Source organism: Camellia sinensis, chromosome 7 (assembly GCF_055761805.1).
Source record: "Camellia sinensis isolate YWXY chromosome 7, ASM5576180v1, whole genome shotgun sequence".
Classification (NCBI taxonomy): domain Eukaryota; kingdom Viridiplantae; phylum Streptophyta; class Magnoliopsida; order Ericales; family Theaceae; genus Camellia; species Camellia sinensis.
The window spans coordinates 178,052,370-178,079,724 of NC_138967.1; the positions used below are offsets into that span (position 1 = coordinate 178,052,370).

The 27,355-nt window shown below is 35.8% G+C and overlaps 3 protein-coding genes across 3 annotated transcripts; 2 read left to right on the forward strand and 1 right to left on the reverse strand.

The window, feature by feature from the left end:
- Positions 1–6,557, forward strand: LOC114288645 (uncharacterized). Its single transcript, XM_028232199.2, has 2 exons — positions 1–69; positions 4,100–6,557. The coding sequence occupies exon 2, from the start codon at positions 4,123–4,125 to the stop codon at positions 6,124–6,126; it is 2,004 nt and encodes a 667-aa protein (XP_028088000.2). The 5' UTR covers positions 1–69; positions 4,100–4,122; the 3' UTR covers positions 6,127–6,557.
- Positions 6,558–16,173: 9,616 nt separating this feature from the next.
- PETC (photosynthetic electron transfer C) lies at positions 16,174–19,714 on the reverse strand. Its single transcript, XM_028232200.2, has 5 exons — positions 19,526–19,714; positions 18,551–18,795; positions 17,302–17,419; positions 16,535–16,717; positions 16,174–16,448 (listed from the first exon to the last, which is right to left on the reverse strand). Exons 1-5 carry the CDS (start codon positions 19,562–19,564, stop codon positions 16,347–16,349), a joined length of 687 nt encoding a protein of 228 aa, XP_028088001.2. The 5' UTR covers positions 19,565–19,714; the 3' UTR covers positions 16,174–16,346.
- Positions 19,715–21,845: 2,131 nt separating this feature from the next.
- LOC114288665 (putative cyclin-D6-1) lies at positions 21,846–24,067 on the forward strand. Its single transcript, XM_082881406.1, has 6 exons — positions 21,846–22,001; positions 22,155–22,286; positions 22,846–22,935; positions 23,017–23,188; positions 23,409–23,533; positions 23,870–24,067. The coding sequence occupies exons 1-6, from the start codon at positions 21,846–21,848 to the stop codon at positions 24,065–24,067; spliced, it is 873 nt and encodes a 290-aa protein (XP_082737532.1).
- Positions 24,068–27,355: the final 3,288 nt, after the last annotated feature.

Sequence of the window (27,355 nt, forward strand, 5' to 3'; positions counted from 1 at the left end):
ACCCAAAAAAATAATAATCAACAAGAGGAGAAAATAGGAGGAGGTGGGGAAGAAGATCGCCACAAGGAGGTAATTTTAATTCCCGTTTCCATTTACCTATCCTTTCTCTTCATGAATGAATGCCAATTATATTATTGAGATATATATATATATATATATATATATATATATATGCATATTGCATTTATTTATTTATTTATTACACTTGTGACAATGTTTGGTTGGCATTGGCATAATCAGTTCTAAAACTTTCTTTGCAAGTGTTTTGATATGTATTTATTTACTTTTCTTTCTTTCAAACATCCACGTTGGCCAAATGAAAATTTGAATTTGTAATATTCATCAGCATCAGTTATAATTTTCTGTTGGATAAATTATATTGATAGTCCTTAAATTTGTCTTTTTGTATCAATTTGATTATTGACTTTTCAATTGTGATCTTAAATTTTAATATTTGCGTTACCTAAGGACGATTTAGGATGGCCGTCTCATTTTTTTAAATGAAATTACTCACTTGTACGACATGTGACCATTTTCTAGGGGTAAGATGGACTTTTCTCTCTTCTCTCCCATTTCCATCTTCTTCCAATCTTTCTCTACTCTCTGTGTGTGTTTCAATGTGATTTCGAAATGAAATGGCAGGCAAGGGTAGAGGGACGAAGACATAGGCGTTAAAATGTTTTCAAAATATTTAAATATTGTTTTGGATTTTTGAGTTTTTCTAAACTTCTTTTCTTGCATCTTTTATTGTCTTTATGAAGCCTTGTCTCATATAGAAAAAGGAGGACAAAAGTTTTCCTATCATGATCGAACAGTTAAAACACTACAAAATACGATCAAACGGCCAAATTTCAAACTGTCATGATGACAGTTATAGAGTAACTATTAAATGACAATGCAGGACTGTTATTTTATTTAAATTCAAAATTAAGGACATGACTATTAGGGTTTAGTCATGTTCTAATCTATAGATCAGATTAGGCATTCAAAAAACACCCGAAGAATTCTTATTGCTCTTCCTATTTTCACAAGGTTTCGTATTCGACAATTTATTATCATTTTTTTTCTTTCATCTCTAGGTTCTGTTTTTTGCATAAACAAATTCCAAAACATGTTCTATTTTGTGCATCACTGAAGGTATTTTGGGTCAATTTTAAGTGTAAAAGGCAGATTGACAAACAATTTTGGCTGGGCTTCATTGTACCTTAGATTGGATAGATTGTTTGTGAGAGGATGATTAGTGAAGAGATTATTAGTGAGGGGAATAAGTAAAATTGTATTTGTTTTGATGATAGTGTGAGAGATGTTTAATAATGGGATTGTAAAATTATTTTTATACAAAATAAATAAATAAGTATTTCTATATTAAAAAAATAAGACAAATATTAAAATAAACACGTGCATTTGGTAAAAAAATAAATAAATTTTTATATAAATAGACTCAATCCGCTCATTATTTTCCTAATCCCATACTCTATCCTGCCAAGATAATCCCCCTATTGAGGGAGATTATTAAGCTCCTTGGACTATCAATTCGCTCTCCCATTTCACTACCAAACACATTGTGGATGGGACCCACAGCCATGGCAGTCCAATCCAGCCACTCAAGCCGCGAAACAAACATGACCTATATGTGGTAAGGGTGAGCATGGTTCGGTTCAATTTGGTTTTGAAATAAATCAAGACCAAACCACTACCTACGATTTCATAAATTTTGGAACCAAATCAAACCATAAAAATTTTGGAACCAAACCAAATCAAACCAAACCGAACCATGAAAACACAGTTCGACGAACCACGGTTTTTATGAACTTCGTTATTATTCACAACATAATCATAACTTGTTCAAAGATCAAGTAATATATCATCATTTTACAAATAAAATTGTTTAAATAATTGTTTAGAGCTAGTTCTACTATTATATAAAAACACATTTGTAAGTAAATGGTTAACAACTTACTAATATAGATAGGATACTAATAAAATATTGTGCATGCCATAAATAACAAATTATATCTATATAACAAGGTAAGAGGGTTTTTGAAAATGTCCAAAATGCATCACATATACATTAACGGTTTAGATAAATTCCCAAATTCATCCTAGGGTTAATATTTCTTTAATTCCCGCTCACCCACCTTCTTTTCTCCCTTGTTGTTCACTCATCCTCCCCCTCCCCCCCTCCCCCAAACACTCTCTCTCTCTCTCCCCTGCCCACCCACCCCCCTTCTTTTTCCTTTTTGTTTACTCATATATTCTCTCTCTCTCTCTCTCTCTCTCTCTCTCTCTCTCTCTGCACCTTTCTCCCTCTTTTTTCTTAAATTTTATTTTTCTCCATATTTCTTTATTTTCTTATTCTCTTTTTTGTTCACTTATTTTATTTACACCGTACCTTCAAACACGAGCATACACTAGTATATATATATATATATATATATCTAAATGGCCCGGTTTAGTTCCAAACCCCGAACCATAATTATAAAACCACAGATCAAACCATGAATCACCTATTTTAAGAACTATAACCAAACCATGCATTGAGAAAACCAAACCAAACGGTGCAATTTGGTTTGGATCAAACCGATTTACGATTTTTTTGAATTTAATGCTTAGCCCTAATCTGTTAGGGCAAATAACGTTTTAAGGACAGTGACGTCTGTAACGTGCCTCAAAGTGATTTTCTCTTCTATTATAGAGCTATTTGTTATGTTATTTATCACTCCCTTGTTGTGGGGCCCCTTTGTTGAGCTGATTGTTGGGCTTATATAATAGTTTAGATTATGATTATCTAAATGTAATTATCTTCGTAATTATTTCAACCGATTGAAATAAATAAATAAAAATAAATAATAAAATACAAATTCAATTAGCAACAACACAATTAATGAAAAGGAATGCTCAATTTCTAGTTAGCTTTTGTTTAAATTTGATTTTTCATCCGAAGAGCACAAGTATAAGGGTGTGTTTTGGTGTTCTAGATCATGGCATTTTTGCGTGTTATATCTTTCGACAATATAATTTTGAGCAATTTTAGAGTTAATTTTCTACCTAATATTTTAGGCATACACTCATATGGCATGTAAGTGTTAGTAAAATATTAAGTCAAAAAGTTAGGCACACATAATTTCTCTATAATTGTAATAGGATATTTGAGACAATAGCTCTTTTGAACTTGTCCGACGTTGCTTTGTTGTCTTTATACATTTCTAAGATAGGGAAAAATATTATGTCAGTGGAAACTAGAGGCAAAGATTTACAAATGGGTGGAAATGTTTTAAGTGGAAGTTTTTATATTTGGTTTTGAATTTTTAAAAGTAATTTTTACGTTTTTTTAATTTTTCATGTTTTGTTGTTTTTGGTGATTTTTTATTTTTTATTTTAGTCTCAAAAAAAATTAAATGCAACTAATCGATATGTACTTAAAAAGTAAAATATTTGTAAAGAAATATATAAAGAATTCAATAAATACAAAAAAAAATATGAAAATATACTAAATTTTTGTAAAATATTCATAAATTTTATATTTTTTAAGTATATCTAGATTAAGTGAATCTAAAAAGTAAAAAATTTTGATTAAAATATTAAAACAAAACCTATAAGTAAAAAACAAAAACCTAGGTTTAAAATTCTATTTGACATACTTTTTTAATAAGATAGATGGAGTTATATAAGAAATTTAAAAGCAGACTAAATTTTTTTTTTATAATGTCCAGAATGGACCCCCCAAAAAAAAATGATTTTTGGGATTTTTTTTAAAATTTTTTTTCTATTTATGAAAAAAATTGACATAATTTAAATAAAAAAATAGGACAAATTTTTTTTAAAAAATGTGATTTTTATGGACGTTACCAAACACCCAATTAAAAAAGGATATTGTGGCTTAATTTTTGAAACAGTTATCAATCAATCCTATTAATTAGATTTATTTACCTACAGGTTCTAACCGATAAATTTATCATTGTAAATTTATTCATAAAAATAAGAGAGAGTGATAAATTTATTACTAGAACTTAATAGGTAATAAGTCTCAAAAGTAGGACGTATTAGTAATTTACCTTTAATTTGTTCCTTGTGGAACTAATTAGGATGTGCTGAACAGGATTGGAGTTGAGAGTGTAGAGCATGGCTTGGGCAAAAATGACGTGGTATAAATGGAATCTCCGGGTTGCTATTCTCGTCAGCCTCTACTTCCAGATATTGTTGGTTTTCATTGCACCGTTGCGAAAACGTAGAGGAAACAAAATCATAATCTTGCTGATCTGGGGGGCTTATCTGCTCGCAGACTGGGTCGCAGTCTTTGCTATCGGACTCATCTCCCATTACCAAGGCAATAATTGTGACAATTATTGTGTAAACAAGGACCTGCTTGCTTTCTGGGCTCCATTTCTTTTGCTACACCTTGGTGGTCCGGATACCATTACTGCTTTCTCCTTCGAAGACAATGGACTATGGCTTCGACACTTTGTTGGCCTTGTCATCCAGCTTGCCGTAGTTGCTTACGTCTTTTTGCAGTCTTTTCCAAACCAAATTTGGATCCCAACAGTCCTCGTGTTTTTTGCTGGAACTATTAAGTACGCTGAGCGAACACGTGCTCAATATCTAGCATACTTGGGTAGTTTTGACGTTTCTATGCATCAAAGCGTTGTTGCGTCGTGGGAGTTGGAACGATTTTCTGATCACTTCGGTGATGAAGAAAGCCAAGCATCCCTCACTGGCATTGACGTGTTGGAAAATGGGTACAACTTGTTGCAAATTCTCAGGGGACTAATTGCTAGCCGGAGTCCTCGCTTCCGTGAGCTTGCGAGTTATAGCTTCTTTTCTAAGAGGTCATCCGAAGATGCTTTCAGGGTCATAGAAGCGGAGCTCAATTTCTTTTACGATGTGCTCTACACCAAGATGGAAGTGGTGCATTGTTGGACGGGCTACTTTCTCCGCTTCATCTTCTCTTTTTTGATTGTGGTTTCCTTTGCACTCTTTGCATCATCCCATCATAAACACCAATTCCACCACTTTGATATCGTTGTCACCTACACTCTGCTTATTGGTGCTGTTGGCTTGGACTTGGTATCACTCCTCATGCTCATCTTCTCTCACTGGACAGTAGTTTTGCTTAGTAATCCCAAAGCCAAAAATATCGTTAATGAGATCCAGGAAATGTTTTTTTTGTATGACAAAAGATCCCAACGGTTCAACTTCATCCCACAACACAGTTTGATCAGTTACTGCATCAACATCCACCAACGACGATTCAAATGGTTTGATAAAGCAGTAGAAATTTTCAGACTCGACAATTTCCTCTATGAGATACAGTACATAAGAACTGAACGTTTACAGAAAACTGATCTCAAGAGCCTCATCTTTAAGAAGCTGAAGGAAAAGGCTGATCCCCGTCGTAAATCACAAGATACAGAATTACCAGCAGAGGACCTTTGGGGGCAAAACTGTTTCATTCCCCTCTGGATTAGATATAGCACGAGCAAGGAAGTTGAATATGATCGAAAGCTTTTGATGTGGCACATTGCTACCGAAATATGTTATTTCCGTGATGAACCAAATGCTAATAATAGGGAATTTTGTAAGATCCTATCAGAGTACATGTTGTATCTTCTTGTCATGCAGCCTACAATGACGTCAACAGTGCCTGGTATACAACAAATCAGAATCCGAGACATGTGTACAAAAATGTTCAATGATGTCAAAATGATCCTAGATTCACACACCAACAATTCGAATCCCCTTCCAAGAAGAAGAAAACCAAAAACAGAATCATCACTCTCAGAAGATCTTGTCAGCAAGATACTAGATTCAGTACTATCCAAGACGATAGAAAGAGGCGAATCATTGTTACATGATGCATGCATGCTGGCTGATGATCTGATGAATGGGTTCCAATCCGAGACTAGATGGGAGATAATGAGCAATGTGTGGTTCGATTTGTTGTACTATGCTGCTACTCATTGTGGAGCAAATGCTCATGCCAAACTGGTCAGCGAAGGTGGGGAGCTTATTACTTCTCTTTGGTTACTCGTATCCCATTTTGGTTTGGGAGAAGAGATGGGAGAACAGATCTCTGCGAGTTCTATACACAAGGATTCTCTAGGGTTTTTTTTTCCTAAAGTTTCTTAGAGTGGTGTGTTGTATGGTTGAGATTTAATGACAAGTCACGTCAATCTTTTAGCATTAAATCTTACCCATACAATACACCACTTTAAGAAACTTTAAAAAAAAAAAAAAACTCTAGAGAATCCTTGGTGATTTTAGACCACCTACGAGCGAAGAATAAAATGCCTGAAATGACCCAAATAATGAGCAATGACCCTACAAATACATAGAATTCCTACAAAGAAAAAAAAAATAAACTTTTGATGTGGAGTTTAAATTCATATACCATACTACAACTCCACCACCTCACTCAGTGCTGTGTTTATTAGAGCTTTTCTTTCCCACTTTGGGGAGTTTCTGTATTAATTATAATTTATTGAACTTTATTGTAATATTAATAAGAATCAAATCACAAAAAACAAAAATAAATAAATGTGTGGTTTAAATTCATTCAAGCCGTTGATTTCACTGTGCATCTGTAAGAATTTGAATCCCACATTGTCTTTCTCAATTTAATTTTGTGCATAAATTCTCTGCACTGTCTTTACTGTAAATATATTCGTGGAAGTCCCGTGAATTAAATTAGAGAAGAGCATCTTATTATAAGAGAAGAGCATCTTATTAGAAGAATTACCTCACTATAAATATTGGTGATGTTGGTTTAGTGGACTGGTTTCTAGTATGGGAAGAATTGTTAGTCTTTCAAAGATTTCTAATCTCTTTATATTTTACATTGGTCAAATTTCATCAATGGTCCTCATAATTTTCTCTAATTTTTTATTTAGTTTCTATCTTTTTAATTGCAACATATTTGCATTTTAATTTTAACTTTTGTGTCAAATTTGTGGAAAACACTATGGTATACAGGAAATTATTTAATAATTTCGGAACATCACACTCTAAGCCAATCACTAATTACCTAGCCCCTATATTGTTACCCATCTCCAACATAAATCGTGGCCCCTACCCCTCTCTACCAATAAAAACTTTATGGAGCACCACGTGTCCATATTCTGAAAATACTGAATAATCACCCATGATATACATCCACCTTATAACTAAATAAAAAATTGACATAATTTTATAATTTCTGAGTCATAACTAAAAAAATAAATGAATGTCATAACTAAACACAACATGAGGCATAACTAAAGAACTCAATAATCATAACTAAAGAAGAAAATTGGTCATAACTAAATATATCTAGAGGTGCATATGGTACACCCTTTTCAAACGCGTGTACATTAGAATTTCCCGAAATTAGTCCAACCATTAATGGCAATCTTATTTATGCACGAAAAAAAAAATAAAACAATTTTTAGGGACAAAATAGTCTATTTACTTTTTTCTTTCTCTAATTTAGCTCACTGAGTTAACTCACTCCGAGTTCACCCAACTCACCTTCATCGTCTGCCCAACCCACCCGGCACCTCTCCCCCACCACCATGAAAACCGATAGCTAGCCACCTAATACCCTCCAACCTCGCAGCCGCCTTAATTGCACCCCTCACATATAATACTACCATTTCTTGTATTGCTCATAATTCTGGCTTTTCTATATAAATTGAGCAGTAGTACCATTCAAATGCAACATGGCTTGTATGTACTTTCATGTTTCCTCAAGAAAGGCTGAGCTTTACAGCAAGTCTTTACCTGTCCTGACATTTTTTAAGTGGGAAAATTCTGAGGAAAGATTTTTTCTAATCATACGGAAGGCATATATCACACGGCGTCTCCACAATGCTAAGGAAACCTGTTATTTGAATATTTTTGACAACAAAATTGCTGAGGAAGATCGACAATAATGTGAAACTTGATAGGGGATCAGCCTCGAGCCCACAAACAATCTACGAAAAATTCAAGAAGTTCTTTAATGGAAGAGAATCAATAATAAAAAAACAGGAGGAAGCAGCTTGTGATGCTCTACTTGAACTGAAGGGTGAGAAAAGCAAATCTCACCATGCTTGGTTATTATTTTTTAAAAACACTTTTTAAAAAATTCTACTTTCTTATTTTTCATGTTTTTTTATTTTACTGAATTTTTTTAATATTTTAAGTAATTTTTTTAATTTTTAGACATATCTAACATAAATATACCTAAAAAGTAAAAAAAAAATTAAAAAAAAAACCTTTTAAAAATTCACTAAATACAAAAAATACAAAAAAAAAATTGAAAACCAAAAAACGTAAGTAAGGTGAATCTAAAAACGTAAAAAAAAAAAAAAAATTCACAAATTTTTTACTTTTTAGATACATCTAAGTAAGGTGCATCTAAAAACGTAAAAAAAAATGTTTAAAATTTTAAAAATATTCCCTAAAAATCAAAAAACACAAAAACCAAAAAACTCAATTTTCAAAAAACTTAATTCAAAAAACTCAAACCAAACACATTTGATGCATATATTCGTGCAAAGGATCTGAAGAAATTGAGAACTAAGAGGATGTGGAAGATAATGAGCCAAGTTTGGGTAGAACTATTGTGTTATGCTGCAAGTCATTGCAGGCCAAATGCTTATGCCCAGCATCTCAGAAAAGGTGGGGAGCTTGTCATTTTTGTTTGGTTGTTGATGGCCGACCCCATTCGATGGGACTTAAGGCTTGGTTTGGTTTGGTGTTGATGGCCCATTTTGGATTGAGTAAAGAGTTCAGAAAAGATGATGCACCAATTTTTAAGTTGATTGTTGGTAAGTGAAGAAAGTTGGAAACTGTCTAATTCCATTTTTTACGCTATTTTTCTCTTGTACACACAAGGCAATCGAATCTATATTAGTAAATGCATATTGGATCTATTCATCTGTGTCTATAAGTAAGAAAATGCAGGAAATAATAGACTTGTATGTAGCATTTTCCAACTGTATTTTAGCAAGGAAATAATTTATTTCTTCTGTATAATAAGAGTGACTGTTTTTTTGGTCCTCTTCTGATCATGTTTGTAATAAAGGAGAGAGGGTTATGGTTTGAATAATGGTCTGAGACCTTGTCATTGATTCTTCATCTCTAGCTACTTCATCTTTGTAATAAAGGAGAGAGGGTTATGGTTTGAATAATGGTTTGAGACCTTGTCATTGATTCTTCATCTCTAGCTACTTCATCTGTATAAGAACAAGGTCGTGATTGAATCAGATGTGCCACCTGGACACATTGGTGGACAAGGGGGGTGGCTAGGCGGCCATAGCCCCTGCATCCATTTCAAAAATCCTAATTGATATGCCATATTAATTTGTAGATCTATAACCTTTTTTTTTGTGTGTGTGTGTGTCTAAAGTTTCAATTTGTTTGAAGCCTTTAGCTAAATTGATATACACATGATAAAATAATAAAATAAATTTTGTAGTTTTTGCATATAGTTTGGCCCCTCTTCACAAAATTTCTTCGTCCGCCACTGCTTAGACACATGGCTGTTATATATCACCTGTTTTTTCGATTCTTTTATATCACCATCATATACATATGTGGTATAATATTATTTGGATTCATTAATTCTTTAATAATTATCTTTAAATAAGAAATTCAATTATGGATACATGTAAACAATGATACAAAATGGCAACAAGAAATAAGATAATTAAATGGATAAGATGAATTGGAGTCACCACATGTTCAATATCTACAAGAGAACACTGTTAGTGCCATGTCGGCGGTTGGCCACGGATGTTTTGACACCCAAGTCAGTTCTTCATTATAGAAAGAATATTAAAAAAGATTGCACAGAGTATTTGGACAACTTTTTAAATTTTTTTTCAGAAGTTTGTCTGTACTTATAATAGTAGGTATCTTATCCACTAATTAGGCTATTTAGTTAAGAACTTAGTTCAGCTATACCCATCAAATTAATTTAGATAAGTTGAGTCAGGCATAAGAGGCTTATGTAAATTTTACCTCTTTGTTCAAGTGGTGATTCTATCTGTTCCCAAAAAATAAATAAATAAAGAAATGGTGATTCTATGGAAGAGCTAATGAGATAAAAAATGAGATGTAATTGAATTCTGTCTCTGCCCATAAATGAAGGGAGATAGAAGCAAATCCATTTTATTTGATGCGTGCTTGCTCGCAAAGGAGCTGAACAAATTGGAAAGTGAGTTAAAATGGCAGATAATGAGCAAAGTTTGGGTGGAATTATTGGCCTATGCTGCAACTCATTGCGGGATTCATGCCCAGCAGCTCAGCAAAGGTGGGGAAGCTTACCACTTTTGTTTGGTTACTAGTGGCCCATTTTGGTTTGGGAGAACTGTTGAATTGGCTACAGATTCTGGAGGACACCCCATGTGAAAGGGGTGATCCTCATGTCAACAATGGAAGGCCACCAACCTCATGTCAACAATGGAAGGCCACCAACCATGTCAAAAGTCAAAGAATGAGGGCTCTCCCACCTACTCCTTTGTGTATAAATAGAGACGGGAGGGAGAGGATATAGACATCAGATGTGGAGCTGAGAGGTGTGAGTTGAGAGCAAAGAGAGAGAGAATTACAGGGAGTGTTGTAATTCACCATTTTGTTCAATATAGTGAATCCGCTGCCCGTGGACGTAGGCGACTTGCCGAACCACGTTAAAACTTGTGTGTTATTGCTTGTTTGAGTTCCCTGGTGTGCCCCCGATCCTCAACAATTGGTATCAAAGCTCGGGTTGCGAAAAATCGAATTTTTCCCGAAAGTGCCCAGATTTCGAAGTGCTCAAAATCCACTTTTGACCATACCAGGAGGAAGAACTCCCCGAGAGGAGTCCAAAACAGCAAAAACAGAGCCCAGAAGCTTCGCAACGCGCCCTCACGCGCTATCTGAACAAAGCGCGTCACCCACAGTCTCAGCACGCGCCCACACGCGCCGTTCAGACAACCGGCGCGTGATACCACTCTCATGCACGCGCCCCCACGCGCTGACGGAGGAAGAAGACGAGTGGGGGAAGGCGCGTGTAATACACGCGCGTGCCACGTCATCCGACACGTCAGCCACGTGTCAGCCACGTGTCAGCCACGTGTCAGCCACGTGTCAGCCACGTGTCAGCCACGTGTCCTGCCCAGTCAGCCGGAGCCGCGTTGACCGAGCCGGAGCCTCGTTGACCGCGCCGCCTGCGCTGCCGTTGACCGCGCCGCCTGCGCCGTTGACTGAGCCGTTGACCAGCCGTTGACGGGAGAAATTATCCGGTGCATCTCAGCGCACCAGATTCCGCAGATCTGACCCGTCCAAAGTATTTTTGCCAGATCGGAGCCATTCGGAGTCCGTTTTTGACGATCCAATAGTGCTTCCCAACTATTTGGAGTATTCCGGACACATCTGTACGGTCAGTTTTTTGAATTGAAGTTTCTAAAAAATGGCAGAATCTAGAGCATCCGAGTCCGTAAGTAATCCAGCCAGTACAAGCACTTCTAGGCATTGGACCCCGGTGTCCCATGCCAAGTTCGAGGTAGAGAAGTTCGATGGAAGCAGCAACTTCGGCATGTGGAGATGCGAAGTTAAGGATATGCTTGTCCAAATGAACCTGCACTTCACTCTGGGAGACAAACCAGATGACATGGACGAGATAGAATGGGAGAGGGTGAATCTCCTGGCCTGTAGTTCCATCCGACTTTGCCTTGCAAAAGAGGAGAAGTATGCCTTTACAGAATATGATATTGCGAAGAAGCTTTGGAAGGCGCTGGAAGATAAGTTCATGACAAAGAGCATTGAGAACCGGCTCTACTTGAGGAAGAGGTTGTTTCGTTTCGACTACGTTAAAGGTATTTCGATGAACGAACACCTAAATAACTTCAACAAAATTATTACGGATTTGAAGAATTTGGATGATCATGTTGGTGATGAAGATAAAGCACTGTTATTGTTAAATTCCTTGCCTGACTCGTATGATCATCTCACTACTACTTTACTGTACGGTAAAGAGAAGATCAAGTATATTGATGTTGCAAACGCCTTGGTGAACAATGAGTTCAGAAGGAAAGATAAGTCTGCAAACAGGGACTTAACATCCGAGGCATTAACAGTCAGAGGCAGAACAAATAACAGAAGAAATACAGGGCGAGGAAAGTCTCGCTCAAAATCCAGGGGGAAACCTTCAGACAAAAGACGTCTTGCAAAAGACGAGTGTGCAGCTTGTCGCCAGAAGGGGCATTGGGCAAAAGATTGTCCAAATAAAGACAAGACAGAAGAGAAGGTGAATATTGCACGAGATGGAGATAATGATGAAGGAGGAGCCTTCACAGTTTCATCATATGGCCAGTCGGATGAATGGATAATAGATTCCGGATGTTCATTCCATATGTGTCCTAACAAGCAGTGGTTCTCGAGCTTACGAGAGTTCGATGGAGGAGTTGTGCTGATGGGCAACGACCAAGCTTGCCAGACAAAGGGGATTGGAACAATTAAACTGAAGAGCCATGATGGAACAATTAGAATTCTTGAAGATGTACGGTATGTACCAGATCTAACCAAGAATCTCATCTCAGTGGGAGTTTTAGACTCCAAAGGTTACAGAATAACCATGGAAGGTGGAGTCCTTAAAGTTGTTCGAGGAGCATTGGTTGTAATGAAGGGTACTCGACAGGGAAATTTATATTTCCTAGATGGCTCTACAGTCACAGGGAGAGTGGCTGTCTCCACCAGTTCCAGCTCAGAAGATGATGCATCAGACACTTCCAAACTTTGGCACATGCGCCTAGGGCATGTCGGTGAGAAGGCTTTACAAGGATTGGTAAAGCAAGGCCTGTTGAAAGGCGCCAAGACGGGGAAGCTTGAGTTCTGCGAGCATTGTGTATTGGGCAAGCAAACAAGAATCAAGTTTGGTACTGCAATTCACCGTACCAAAGGGATTCTAGACTACGTCCACACTGATGTATGGGGTCCTTCCAAGACTGCTTCGTTGGGAGGTAAACACTACTTTGTGTCGTTCATTGATGATTTCTCTAGAAGAGTTTGGATTTATACAATGAAACACAAAGATGAAGTCTTAGACATCTTTCTTACGTGGAAGAAGATGATTGAGACCCAGACAGGCAGACGGATCAAGAAGCTCAGATCTGACAATGGTGGAGAATATACATCAGATCCCTTCTTTGAGGTTTGCCAGAATGCAGGGATAGTGAGACATTTCACAGTTCCTGGAACACCGCAGCAGAATGGAGTTGCAGAACGCATGAACCGCACTTTGGTGGAGAAAGTCCGGTGTATGCTGTCACAGTCTGGATTGAGCAAGGCATTTTGGGGCGAGGCATTGAACTATGCTCGTCATCTTGTCAACAGACTACCTACTGCAGTATTAGATGGGAAGACTCCCATGGAGGTATGGTCAGGAGTCCCAGTTACTGATTATGATCAGTTACGTATCTTTGGATGTCCAGCATATTTTCATGTTACAGAATCTAAGTTGGATCCAAGAGCCAAGAAAGCCATCTTATTGGGCTTCGGTGACGGTGTCAAGGGATACAGACTGTGGTGCCCTGAATCAAAGAAAGTTCTCATCAGAAGAGACGTTACCTTTGATGAGTCTGCAATGCTGAAGCAATCAGATCCTCAACAGAATGAGGAAGCATTGAAGAAGTCAGTGCAGGTGGAGTTTGAGACTCCAACAAAGACTAGTCAGCCAATCAACCATCCTGAAGAAGTCTCAGAGGATAGCTCTGAAGAGAGTTCAGATGAAAATGAAGATCCAGAGGCTCCGCATCAATCAGAACCCATTGCAATCAGGAAAGGGAAAAGGGTGACTAAGAAACCCAGTTGGATGACCGATATGGTAGCCTATGCACTTCCAATCATTGAAGACAATATTCCTTGCACTTTCAAAGAAGCCGTGCATAATGTAGAAAGTGTCAAATGGAAGGAGGCTATGGATGAAGAGATCGGGTCACTTCACAAGAACCAGACTTGGGAGTTGGTGCAACTTCCAAAAGGCAAGAAAGCAATTGGGTGTAAGTGGGTTTACACCAAGAAGGAAGGCATTCCAGGCAGAGACAACATCAGATTCAAAGCTAGATTGGTAGCTAAAGGCTATGCTCAGAAGGAAGGAATAGACTACAATGAGGTATTCTCACCTGTTGTGAAGCACACGTCTATTCGCATCTTGTTAGCTTTGGTTGCACAGTTTGATCTCGAGCTCGCCCAACTCGACGTCAAAACTGCCTTCTTACATGGAGATCTTGAAGAGGAGATATACATGTCCCAGCCAGATGGTTTCAAAATAGCTGGAAAAGAGAATTGGGCCTGTAAGCTGAACAAATCGTTGTACGGATTGAAGCAATCCCCGAGACAGTGGTACAAGCGATTTGATCGGTTCATGATAGAGACAGAATACACAAGAAGTCAATTTGATCATTGTGTATATTTCCGTAAGCTTCCCGACGGTTCCTTCATCTATTTGCTCTTATATGTAGATGATATGCTGATTGCATCTACGAGCAAGGTGGAGATTGACAAACTCAAGGCACAGTTAGCAAGGGAGTTTGAAATGAAGGATTTGGGAGAAGCAAAGAAAGTTCTTGGCATGGAGATCAAGAGAGACAGGAAGAAGGGCACGGTTTGTCTGACACAAACCCAGTATCTGAAAAAGGTGTTAGACAGATTTGGCATCAATGGGAAAACCAAAGCTGTAAGTACACCATTGGCCCCTCATTTCAAGCTTAGTGCTTCGTTGTCTCCACGCACAGAAGAAGAACGGAAGCATATGGCACAGGTTCCATATGCAAATGCAGTTGGTGCATTAATGTATGCTATGGTTTGTACACGGCCTGACATCTCGCATGCTGTGAGTATGGTAAGCAGGTATATGCATGATCCAGGAAAAGATCACTGGCAGGCAGTGAAATGGATCCTAAGGTACATACATGGCACGGTCAATCTGGGATTGAAGTTCGAGAGAGATAACCGACTCGGGCAGAATTTGGAAGGATATGTGGACTCAGATTATGCTGGTGACTTAGACAAACGCCGGTCAACAACAGGGTATTTATTTACGCTTGCTAAAGGGCCGGTAAGTTGGAGGTCAACGCTTCAGTCAACGGTGGCTTTGTCTACTACAGAGGCAGAGTACATGGCAGTAACGGAAGCCTTTAAAGAAGCTATTTGGCTACATGGGTTGATTGAAGACTTGGGAATTGTTCAGCAGCACGTTGAGGTGTTTTGCGACAGTCAGAGTGCCATTTGTTTGGCAAAGAACCAGGTTCATCATGCCCGCACCAAGCACATTGATGTCCGTTTCCATTTCATCCGAGAAATAGTGAATGAAGGGGATATTCTGCTTCAAAAGATTGGTACTGCAGATAATCCGGCCGATATGCTCACAAAGGTAGTTTCTGGGATCAAGTTCCAACATTGTTTGGACTTGGTCAACATCTCTCGGAACTGAGCACCTTCGGGTGCATGGCAGTGTTGATCGATCACTATGTTGGATAAGAGAATCCTCGCCAAGGTGGAGATTTGTTGAATTGGCTACAGATTCTGGAGGACACCCCATGTGAAAGGGGTGATCCTCATGTCAACAATGGAAGGCCACCAACCTCATGTCAACAATGGAAGGCCACCAACCATGTCAAAAGTCAAAGAATGAGGGCTCTCCCACCTACTCCTTTGTGTATAAATAGAGACGGGAGGGAGAGGATATAGACATCAGATGTGGAGCTGAGAGGTGTGAGTTGAGAGCAAAGAGAGAGAGAATTACAGGGAGTGTTGTAATTCACCATTTTGTTCAATATAGTGAATCCGCTGCCCGTGGACGTAGGCGACTTGCCGAACCACGTTAAAACTTGTGTGTTATTGCTTGTTTGAGTTCCCTGGTGTGCCCCCGATCCTCAACAAGAACAGTTCCGGGTAGAGGCTGGACATGCCAGAGCTAAACTTGTTGTGGGTAATTGTTGAAATTTAGAAACCGTGCAACGCCAAATTCCATGCCTTACGTGAAAGATTGCAGCAATTTCTGATATTTTCAGTGTGTTCTGAGTTTGTACAATAACTGCATTTCAGTGACGAAAGAATTTCTTTCATCTGCATGTTACCGGTAGACTTTGTTTTTGTTGTCTAATCTTGTTTTGTAATAAATGAGGGCTATTTGTATGGCCTTTCCAAAAACAAGTCTATGTATAGGCAAAAACACAAGCAGAACATAAGCTTTTAGTATTTGCACATGTGAAGCAGACAAATCTTCAACTGTTGATTCAATAGATTAAAGACAAGAGAAAAACAACTACATTTCTATGAGCATGTTTATAAATTTATATGCAAAGTATCATCGATCTCACATCTTGCTCAGATTTGGGATAGAGGTTTTAAGCCCACCATGGAGCCTCGCCGGTTCTGAAATCTGTTTCAACCCATGGAACGAATAGAACTTTCCCATCATCAATATCTGCATGCGCCAAAGCCAATGACTGTTCCAAGATAAAAGCAATAGTTAGTTATCGGAGAGACAGAGAAATTAAAATTCCAAGGGATGGTACAACAGCGTGAAGCTTACCAGAGGAGCTGGTCCTCTGACAACCCGGCCTTGGTTGCTGTACTGAGATCCATGGCACGGGCAGATGAACTTGTTTTCAGCACTATTCCATGGAACAACACACCCAAGGTGTGTGCAGACTGCATTAATCCCAAAGGTTGCAAGAGTTCTGTCATTCTCCACCACAAGATAGGTAGGATCTCCCTGGAATTTGACACCAAAATCAGATGGTTTTGATATTACACAACTAAAATCCAATCCATCAGGAACTTCTTGCTGAAAATCTTAAAAACCAAAAAAAAGAAGTAAAATGGTGTATGTATTACTTTAACTCAATTTCTGGTCAAAGATTGTTAAGTGCTTCTTAATTTGCTGGCTACAACCAACCCAAATGCATTCAGTTGTGCCCATCTTTTCCACATAGCACAATGGTGTAAGGCAACACTGTCCAGGCTCAAGCAACAATGTATGACCCAGTTTCAGTTTGGACTCTACAATAATCTTAAGAAGGAGCCAATAATCTTTATATAGGATTGCACGGGATCCTCTGTACTCGAAATCTTTGTTTCCCCATATACCTAATGCACTCACTTTCCCAAAACATGTCTCGAAATTCCATATTTTGAGATTCATATCACATCTACAGTTTGACAGTGCATTGGGTACAAGAAAACGGAATTTTTAGTATAGAGAATCCCAGCCATATTACAGAGAGACTAATTCGTATGGCAAGATTTTCTTGCAGCAACTATTTTTGACAACAGCGATGAAAGAAATGAGAGTAGTACCTTCAAGCCCTGAGTAAGAGTTCTGTCACCAGGTCCATGAATCTTTAGCCATTCTGCTGCAATGACATCATTTCCAAGAGCATCCTTCGCCACGGTACCCTCTCCGGCACCTCCAGACCTTCACAGTTTCCAATTAAGGAATAACAAACAAACTCAAAATCAAATAGTTCCAGAAACTTTTTTTTTTTTTTGGACACAATACTCATGTAAATTTTGACTAAAAGGGAAAAAAAAAAAAAACTGTGCCAGTCACAATTTACCCATCAGAAACCAACACTGTATTATATGACATAGAAATTGAGAATGTGAAGAATTGAAATTTGGATAAAAATCAAATACACACATTGAGAATTACAAAGAAACATATCACCATGTCATATTTAAAACCAACACTGTTTTTATCACTTTTTCGTTATCTTTTTCCATTACCATTCAAGATCCAAACAAAGCCTTTTTAAGGTCAATAGCAATTTGAATTAATAAAATTAGAGAGTATATCAAATTTCAACAGTAGAAATTTTGACATTCAATTGTGCTCCATCCGAATTTTCAGAAGTGATGCGTCAATTTGGCATGTCTTAACAATATCAAATTTAACATACCAAAAAAACGATGTCAAATGCTTTAATTTTTATTATTTTAATAGTGAGCACCAATAAAAGAGTTCAAAAAATATTAAAATAAAAAAGTAATAAAGTTTTTTTTATTTGGTTACAAAAAGTTTAGGCGAGGGGAGGCTACCCCAGTCCAGGGCAAGCCGCAGGCCTCAGTAAAGACTTATATTGGACTTATAGATCGGCCACCAAGGAGGACGGTTGGTAGAGGGAATCGAACCTAAAGTCTTGAAAAGTTAATGCAATAAAATAATAAATTTGCCATATTAGGTGGAGTATATTTTTTTTTAATTTTTATGGATAGAGATATATGTCAAGTTTGATATGTCAATTTGACACTTAAACCTTTAAAAAAATTTAGCATACAAAATTTTGAAGGTTTGGGTGATTTGTTTACATAATGAATCGATTTCAAACGAACTTTTTATAGTGCATAGCTTATTGAGTTTTAAGTAAATTGTTCAAACTTAATTTAAAAACTTAATGAGCTTATATTCAAGCTTAGTTTATTTACATAACAAGCCGATCAAAAACAATCTTTTAACGAGCTGAATACGAGTCAAGCTCGAGTAGTTTAGTTTGTTTCACACCCCAAGATGTTCCAAAATAAAGGAGAAGTAGAAAATAAAATTTACCCAGGTGGAACGAAGAAGCTAGTATAAGGGATCAACATGCCAGCGGTGGGGAGAGAAATGGCTCCCAAAAGAAGCCAATTCATGAGCTCCCTCTTAGCCATGTCTGGCACTCGGTCTGCCGGAATGCTGGTGGCCTGGCACCTGATCATCTTCATGTTTTTTTCCCTTCCTGCCAAATGGGTCCTTGTGGATTTCACCATCTGAGCATTGGATGCAGAGAACATCCCATTCTTACTTGAACAGAGCTGAGAAGGGTAGAAAAAAACAGTGAGTTTTCAACTTAACAAGCTCATATCAATGGCTATAGATGAGAAGCAAAGAAATTCAGTTATATATATCTATTTTCACACACACACACACACACACACACATATCTATATATATGACACATTTTTACATACCCAAATTACTCTTATACAGGACTTCAAATTTTTTATTCCAAGTTTAATTTTTTTCAATAATTTTCTTTCTATCTAGTATGTAATATGTTGAGTTTATGGAGCTTGATTAATACTGTACATCTCACCCCGAGTATATTAAGGTATACATTACTAATATAGTTGAACTAGCATAGTTAGAAATTTCATTCAATGGGATCATTCAAAAAGTTGAGTTGAGAACTTTATGACATAATTTTAATTCTACACAATCAATTAAAATTAACTTTGATTTTCTCTATTCCCAACCATAACAATAGAGTGATTCAAATCAAATTACATATAAAAGTATGACTGGAGGACATGAATACTATTCTTTCAACAAAAATTAATTTGCAAAACACCAAAAAAAAAATTTTTTTTTTTTTTTTTTTTTTTTGCCAAAAAGAAGATAAAATTCTACATTTACTATAAGATAATTCAAAACCCAGTGGTTTTGCCAACTGATACATAGTGTGAGTTTTTACCATTATTTGAATCTGTGGTTTATGTATAAAGCAAAGATCAGAAGGAAAAATTTGAAGGAAGAGACAGTTACCTGAGAAAGGGTAGCAGGGGAGAGAGTAGAGGCAGCCATGAGAGAGAGAAGAGAGAATTGGCAAATGACAGAGTGATGTGTGAAGTGGGAGATAGAGAGAAATGTAAACAGTGTTGCTGATAAGGCAAAGAATGTATGATGGAAGATGGATTGCTTCACAGAGCCACATGTTAGAGATGGATTGGTGGTTGGTTGTTGATTCGGGGCCACTTGGTTTGCTCTTTGGGTTAGATTGGTCTGAATATCACAAACATGGGCCTGCTGCCCCCACTGGGCTCCCCACCTCAGTTTTTTAATTGGACCTCAAGTTGGGCCAGATTTTGAAATCTGGGCTCAAGCCCTAGGGTCTGAGCTTAGGGTGACCCAATCTTGGGCTACATGAATAGGTCACCAAATTTGATGCAAAATGTAAATGAAAGGATAATTTTTTAAGGGAAAATGTTTGGAATCCCATGAAGAAGGAAAATGTTTTGAATTTTTTTTTTATGAATAGTTCAGATCATTTTAGGAGTTGTGTTTTGTGAGGGAAGTGGGGACGCTGTTGCGCAGCCCGCACAGCAGCGTTTGCTGTGCGGCAATTTGAGCCCATTTTGGGGCCTATTTTTATAATCCGAACCGTTTATATTTTAGAATACGTTAAGTAGAACATGCCTGCAAAAAATCAAGTTAATCGGATATCGTTTACCCACTCATCCACTCACATTTGTATCTACAAAAATAAATACAAATATATTTTAACTTGATTAAAATGAATACAAATGTGAAAGGATGAATAGGTAAACGATATCTGATTAACTTGATTTTTTGCAGGTATGTTCTGCTTGACGTATTCTAAAATGTGAGCGGTTTGGATTATCAAAATGAGCCCTGAAATGGGCCCAAAATGTCGCATAGCAGACGCTGTTGCGCGGGCTGCGTGGCAGCGTCCCACTTCCGTTTTGTGAGAGTCTCTATCATTATTGTTTTAAAAAAAAAAAAAAAAAGTCAGTGTGTTTGGTTTGAGTTTTCTGGATTAAGTTTTTTGAAAACTAAGCTTTTTGTTTTTCGTGTTTTTTTTTTATTTTTAGTGACTATTTTTAAAATTTTAAACATTTTTTTTACTTTTTTAGATGTACCTTACTTAGATGTATCTAAAAAGTAAAAAATTTGTAAAAAATTATTTTAAAAAATTAACAAATACATAAAAATACAAAAAATATACTAAAGTTTCATTTTATTTTTATTTTTTTGTATTTTTGGTATTTATTAAATTTTTAAAAGATTTTTTCACAAAAATTATACTTTAAATTATATAAAATTTTGTTGAATTATGTATGGAATTTTATGATGAATTTTTGTGCCGTAACCAGGATGAGACTTTAATTTATTCTTTCACACTTTTATCTACACTTTTAACTTTTTTAATTATAGATACTATAAGAATTACATTTGATTACAAAAAAACATTATCTAACACATAATCACAAGTATACAATAAAATCATATAACAAACGAAAGTAAACTGCAAATAAATTCAAGAGAGCCCATATTATCCACTCTTTGAGGAAATAAGTGAGGAGGAGAAAAACCCACTCTTTCTTAGCCAACAAATTAACCCCTTTGGTTAATGGCACATTTAATTAAGAATCCATGTTATAAATTTTCTAAATAATCAAAAAAGAGTACGGTTGTCTCCAGTTTACAATGAATCGTGTTATTTGAGTTAGTGGGACTAATCACGGATCTCATCTCAATAATTTAAATTATTTATTTTTATATCATAACATGTGGATCATTCATGAAAAAAATTAAATCAATTCAATAAATATAATCACGTTAATTTATAATATTTATTTGTAAAAAAATAAACGACAAATATTATTTGAAGATTAGATCATTTATAATACACTAATGTGGTTACAATTATTGGATTAAGCTTATTTTTTTCATAAATGACTTACACGTTATAGTTTAAAAAATGAACGGTCTAAATTATCGAAATATAATTGTGATGATCCTACTAGACCCAAACAGTACAATCCAATCTGGACCCTTAAAAATGTTAAAGTTGTTTGTTATTTGGGTTACACGCAGTACCGCAACTGTACTGGATCAAAGCTCAGCCGGAGCTACTCGGCCCAACTGTAATAACTAACAAAGTATCTACCTCAGTAGGAGAAGCATTACTAAACCCACAAAAACCTCTCTCCCCCCCCCCCCCTCTCTCTCTCTCTCTCTCTCTCAAGCAGACTCTCTGCAACAAACTATCTTCTTCTTCTTCTTCTTCTTCTTCTTCTTCTTCTTGGATCAACCTTCAAGAAATAAAGACGCAGATTCGAAAATGGCGTCCAGTTCAGAGAACCCATTTCAAGAAGAAGAACTCAATCCGTTTCAGAGGCTCTTCAAAATCGAAACACAATTCATGGCAGCTCAGGGTTTCTTCCAGAACCATGAAGCTCGACTTCTGAGAAGGAATGCTGCAAACAGAATGAGAGAAGTACTACCACAAAATACTCCTCTCTCTCTCTTTCTCTCTTCTTCTTCTTCTTCTTCTTCTCTGAATTGTATTGATTCATGTATATATATGAATATATATGTGGATTGTGTAATTTTTTTTTTCCTTGTTTGATGATTATGATGATGATTACAGTTATCACAGAATGGTGGTATTGATTACGACCCATACGTGGACTTTCTTGCCATGACTTACTTCGATCGCTGCATTTCATGGTACCCATTGCCGGTAAATCAAGAACTTAATTGCAACAAAGCCTCAAATGCTGTACTTGTTATGAATTTCTTGATTATTCTAACCAATAAATAAATCTATCTTTATTTAATTTTTGAGTTTTTAATTTGTATTTTTTATTTTTATTATTTTTAAAAAATTATTTTAGTCTATTTTTTTTTAGATGTACATAATCTAAATACTTAAAAAGTAAAATATTTGTACGAAATTATTTAAAAATTCACCTAAAATTGAAAAATTTACTAAATATAAAATAATATCAAAATGTACTGAATTTATATATATATATATATATATTTTTGTTGTATTTAATGAATTTTTTTTTATTTTTGCATTTAGTGATTTTTTTAACAAATTTTGTACTTCATAAATGTATCGAGATTAGTGAATCTTTAAAAAACATTGACTAAACTATTAAAAATATTCACTATAAATAATAAATTGAAAATTGAAAATTTATGAGAACTAGACACAAGAACACTCTCACAACAAGAAGTAGACACATAATATCTCATTTTGTGCTCATGAAATTATTGTTATTGTACATGTGTGTAAATTTATCTATAGATTATAATTATTTGATGAATTGTAGGATCAAAGATCATATGATCTGTTTGTTACCAGCTGTGTTATCCTTGGTTGGAAGACGAGGACGCGTTACTTTGATCTACCAATGTTTCTAGTAAAATTTCACTGCCCTTTCAATTTTTATTTTTATTTTTTTCATAAATCGAAACGTGAAATTCAAACCCATGAATTTCAGGACAGAAACAGACTCTACATTGATGCATTGACGATAGAGAAAATGGAACATCGAATTCTCTATGTGCTGAATTGGCAATTGCAATTAGTGACTCCAGTGTGTTTTCTTGATTTCTTCATCTCTTTCTTCGACATCGTTGATGCTGAAGAAATAGCAGCTTTCAAACTCAGGAGTATTGAATCAAATTGTTGCACATGCATTTTGGTAATGCCAAAAAAAAAAAAAAAGAGTGATTTCTTTGGATTTTGTATTACGTCCCTCACTATATTTTCTTTTCTTTTCTTTTTTCCTTTCTTTTTTTGGGTTTTTGAAAACAAAACAAAATCAAAATAATTTGATTATGAATATTCTTGATTATTGCTAATTAATCCTTTTGTTTTTTTATCTATCAGATGCCACATATACCGAGTTCAAGCCATCCATAATTGCAGCTACAGCACTCATAGCTGAAAGAGCACAGAATGCACCCCCGGAGAATCTCTGTGAACCTTTTTTGTATTGCCAATTTATTGATACGGTATTATAAAATTAAATAATCATAATTATTATTATAAAATATATATATAAAAGTTCTAATAATACAAAATAAATCAATTTTTCTCAGACTGATTGTTTTGGTAATTGGCTATTTCAGTTGCCTTTTTAATTTTTTACGAAAAGACATATAGAATAGAAAGGGAAAGAGTTCACTTTTTTGTCGTGGGTTTTTTTAGCTTTTGGACTATTTTAACCTAATGCCAAAACAAGCCGCATGAACCAAACAAAATCCTAAATTTCACGGGTTTTCTTTTTATATGATTCATTGTTTCACATAATGTTTGATATATATTGTTTGTGGGTTGTTGATGATCAGGATGAATTGGAGAATTGCCTCAACATATTAATGGAACAAGCGAGAGCGAACAACGTGAGAATTTATCATCTTCCACCATTACCACTACCACCTCATCTTGCAGATAATGAAGCAGCAGCAAACCAGCAGGAGGAGGAGGAGGAGCAGTGGAGGAGGAGGTGGAGGATTGGGGGAGGAGTAGGAAGAGCAACAGCTTAACTGAATTAAAGAAAGTTGCTACATGATACCTAGGTTTAGTAACACAATTGATAAATCATATATTGGATTCAGACTTGCATGATTATGTTAAGGAAAAAGATATATATGTCACGAACTTTATTAGGAAAATACAATGTGTAGTGGAGCTTTGGGGGTTGAATAAAAGCCAAGGGGGTTGAATAAAAGCCAAATATATAACAATTTTTCTGACATATTTTTGGATAAAAATGTCCACTTTGTTTTACTAGATCAATTTTGTTCATGGTTAACATAACTCACCCTTTTGATTGGTTCTTAACACTATGATAAGTCTTATTAATGGGTTTTAATTACATACTTTTTATTGCATAAATACACATTAAAAAAAGTATTAATTATAAGTACACTCATAAATTTTGCTTAAAATACTTTTTTTTTTTGTGTAATTTTATTATTAATAGAAAAAATTAAACTCCTAACTATTTTCTAATACAATAATAAAATTATTAGAACTATTAATTGAAATAGAGGAGGATTCCCTCCGGTCCAAAATCAAAGGGGCTATTTGGGTGCATAGGGCCCACTACAGGTCCCATTTCGATGATTCAAATTATTCATTTTGTTGGGTAATTCGTGTATTTCATTCACAAAAAAAAATTAGGTTGACCCAATAATTGAAACTTGTTCAATTTATCATGTTTTGTACTAAAAAAATAGACAACAATTGCGTTTTTAAAAAATGAATCATACATTTTTTTGATGATAAAAAAAATAAATTAAACAAGTTACAGTTATCAAATTGATCTTTTTTTTTTTTTGTGAACGAAATATATGAAGTACTCGACAAAATGAACAGTTCAGAGTACCCAATTCCTCTAGTTTGGGTGATGCACAATACTGTTCCAGTGTACTGGATCAAAGCTTAGCCGTAGCTGCTCGGCCCAACTGTAATAACTAACAAAATAACTGCTTCAGAGCATCTCCAATGGAGTTGCTATTTCACTTGCCAAAGATAGCAGATGTCATATGTGTTCTCAAATATGGCAAGTGAAATAGCAGCTTCCAAGCTTGCCAAATCAGTAAAAATGAACAGCAATTTGGCACCAAATTCAGTTGAAAACAACAGAATTTAAACAGTAGGGAACCCATTCTTCAAAATCAAATCCAATTTTCAGAATCAAACAAATTTCAGAATGAAATTGAGACAAACCCAAATTTAGTTTCTCAATTTTTTTTATTTTTTATTTTTTAATTCATTTATCACCATATCTCAGTCAATCCAAATCAGAAGTTTGCAGATCCTGTATGAAGACAAATATCAAAATTTGAAGACAGAGATCAAACGAAATCAGATGGTACAAAGATAGATATGAACAAAAATCACGATGGTATGAAGACATATATGAAGACAGATATGATATCAAAATCAGATGAACAAAAATCGATCAAAAAAAGAATTAAGAAAATTTGAAAAAAAAAATACCAGATTTGAGTTGTTTGCAGATCCGGTTTGAATCCGTTCTAAGCTTTGAGTTTCAAAAATCACGATCACCGATCCACATCAACAACCAGAAGGGGGGTTTCGACCCACATCATAGAGTGAGAGACTGAGAAGGAGACCGAGTGAGAGAGTCAGAGAGTCAGAGAGTCAGAGAGGGGTTTCGATCATGGAGAAGAAGGAGGAGTGGTTTCAAAAGAGGGAGACAGAGCGAGAGAGTAAAATAGAGACAGACTGAGAGAGTAAAAGAGTGAGAGAGGTTTCGACCATGGAGGAGAGAAAAGAGAGACCGATCCACATCAACAACCAAAAGGAGACCGAGTGAGAGAGTCAGAGAGGGGTTTCGATCATGGAGGAGAAGGGGGAGTGGTTTCAGAAGATTGAGACAGACTGAGAGAGTGAGAAACTGAAAGAGGTTTCGATTATGGAGGAGAGAAAGAAGAGGGGTTTGAGGAGAGGAAGACAGAGTGAAAGTAAGAGGGAGAGGATGAGGGTGGATCATTCTAGATGTATACGTGGACGGTGATGCCTCAGTGTATCAGAGAGTCATTGTGCTTTGTTTGGTTTTTTTTTTTACAAATATATATATATATATATATATATATATATTAATTCGTTTTTACAACAGCTATTTGAAACGGCTACTTCCCAAACGGTAATATTTTTAATTTCTATAAATTGAAACCCTTCGTGTCACTTTTATTTCACACAAACATTTAGATTTTATTGAAACCTTCCAATCATTATGGAAGGTTCATCAAAAACAAAGAGAGAAAAATCATTCACCATTGACGAAGATATAGCAATTTGTAAATCTTGGTGTCATCGGAAGACCCAATTGTTGGCAATTCGCAATCGTATGCTCACTTTTGGGGGAGAATTTACAAAAATTATTGCTTTTTTCAGAATGATCAGTCCAGAACACAAGTGTCTATTCAATCTCGATGGGATATAATCATGAAATGTTCTAACAAATTTCGGGGGTGTTTAGCTCAAGTCGAAAATCTTTACTCAAGTGGGATTTCTCAAGTTGATATAGTAAGTTTTTATCTTCAGTTATTATGTTTAGTTTCTTATTCTGGTATCGTATAAAAATTACGTAATCAAATAATGTTTCAATTTTTTTAAAATATAAATATATAATTTTTTTAACAAATAGGTTAAAAAATGTCACAAAAGACAAAAAATAAATAAAAATAAAATCACAAAAAAAACCTATATCCAAACAACACTTACAAATTTAGAAGGAAAATTAGTTGAGATTTGCCAAAATAACAAATGATTATTGGAGCACCATTGTTATAATTTGACAAAATAATATTATTTATTGCCAAATTATAACAATGACAATAACATTATAGCAATAATGGTTGGAGATGCTCTCAGTAGGAGAAGCATTACTAAAACCACAAAAACCTCTCTCTCTCTCTCTATCTATCTAAAGCAGACTCTGCAACAAACTTTCTTCTTCTTCTTCTTCGATCAACCTTCTAGAAATCAAGAAGAAGATTAAAAAATGGCGTCCAATTCAGAGAGCCCAACTCAAAAAGAAGAACAAGAACACAATCGAATTCAGAGGCTCTTCGAAAGCAAAACCCAATTCATGGCCACTCAGGGTTTCTTCCAGAACCATGAAGCTCGACTTCTGAGAAGGAATGCTACAAACAGAATGAGAGAAGTACTACCACAAAACACTCCTCTCTCTCTCTCTCTCTCTCTCTCTCTGTTCTTCTCTGAATTGTATTGATTCATGTATAAATATGAATATGAATTCTGTAATTTTTTTTCTTTCTGTGTTTGATGATGATGAT

What these genes read in the sequence shown, in the direction of transcription:
- LOC114288645 (XM_028232199.2), top strand. Translation starts at nt 4,123, where the DNA reads ATGGCTTGGGCAAAAATGACGTGGTATAAATGGAATCTCCGGGTTGCT.
- PETC (XM_028232200.2), bottom strand. Translation starts at nt 19,564, where the DNA reads ATGGCTGCCTCTACTCTCTCCCCTGCTACCCTTTCTCAG. An exon ending in CCCCTGCTACCCTTTCTCAG is followed by an intron (nt 18,796 to 19,525) that starts GTAACTGTCTCT and finishes TACCCTTCTCAG; the next exon opens with CTCTGTTCAAGTAAGAATGG. An exon ending in AGCTTCTTCGTTCCACCTGG is followed by an intron (nt 17,420 to 18,550) that starts GTAAATTTTATT and finishes GAAACTGTGAAG; the next exon opens with GTCTGGAGGTGCCGGAGAGG.
- LOC114288665 (XM_082881406.1), top strand. Translation starts at nt 21,846, where the DNA reads ATGGCGTCCAGTTCAGAGAACCCATTTCAAGAAGAAGAACTCAATCCG. An exon ending in AGCAGCTTTCAAACTCAGGA is followed by an intron (nt 23,189 to 23,408) that starts GTATTGAATCAA and finishes TTTATCTATCAG; the next exon opens with ATGCCACATATACCGAGTTC. An exon ending in ATTGCCAATTTATTGATACG is followed by an intron (nt 23,534 to 23,869) that starts GTATTATAAAAT and finishes GTTGATGATCAG; the next exon opens with GATGAATTGGAGAATTGCCT.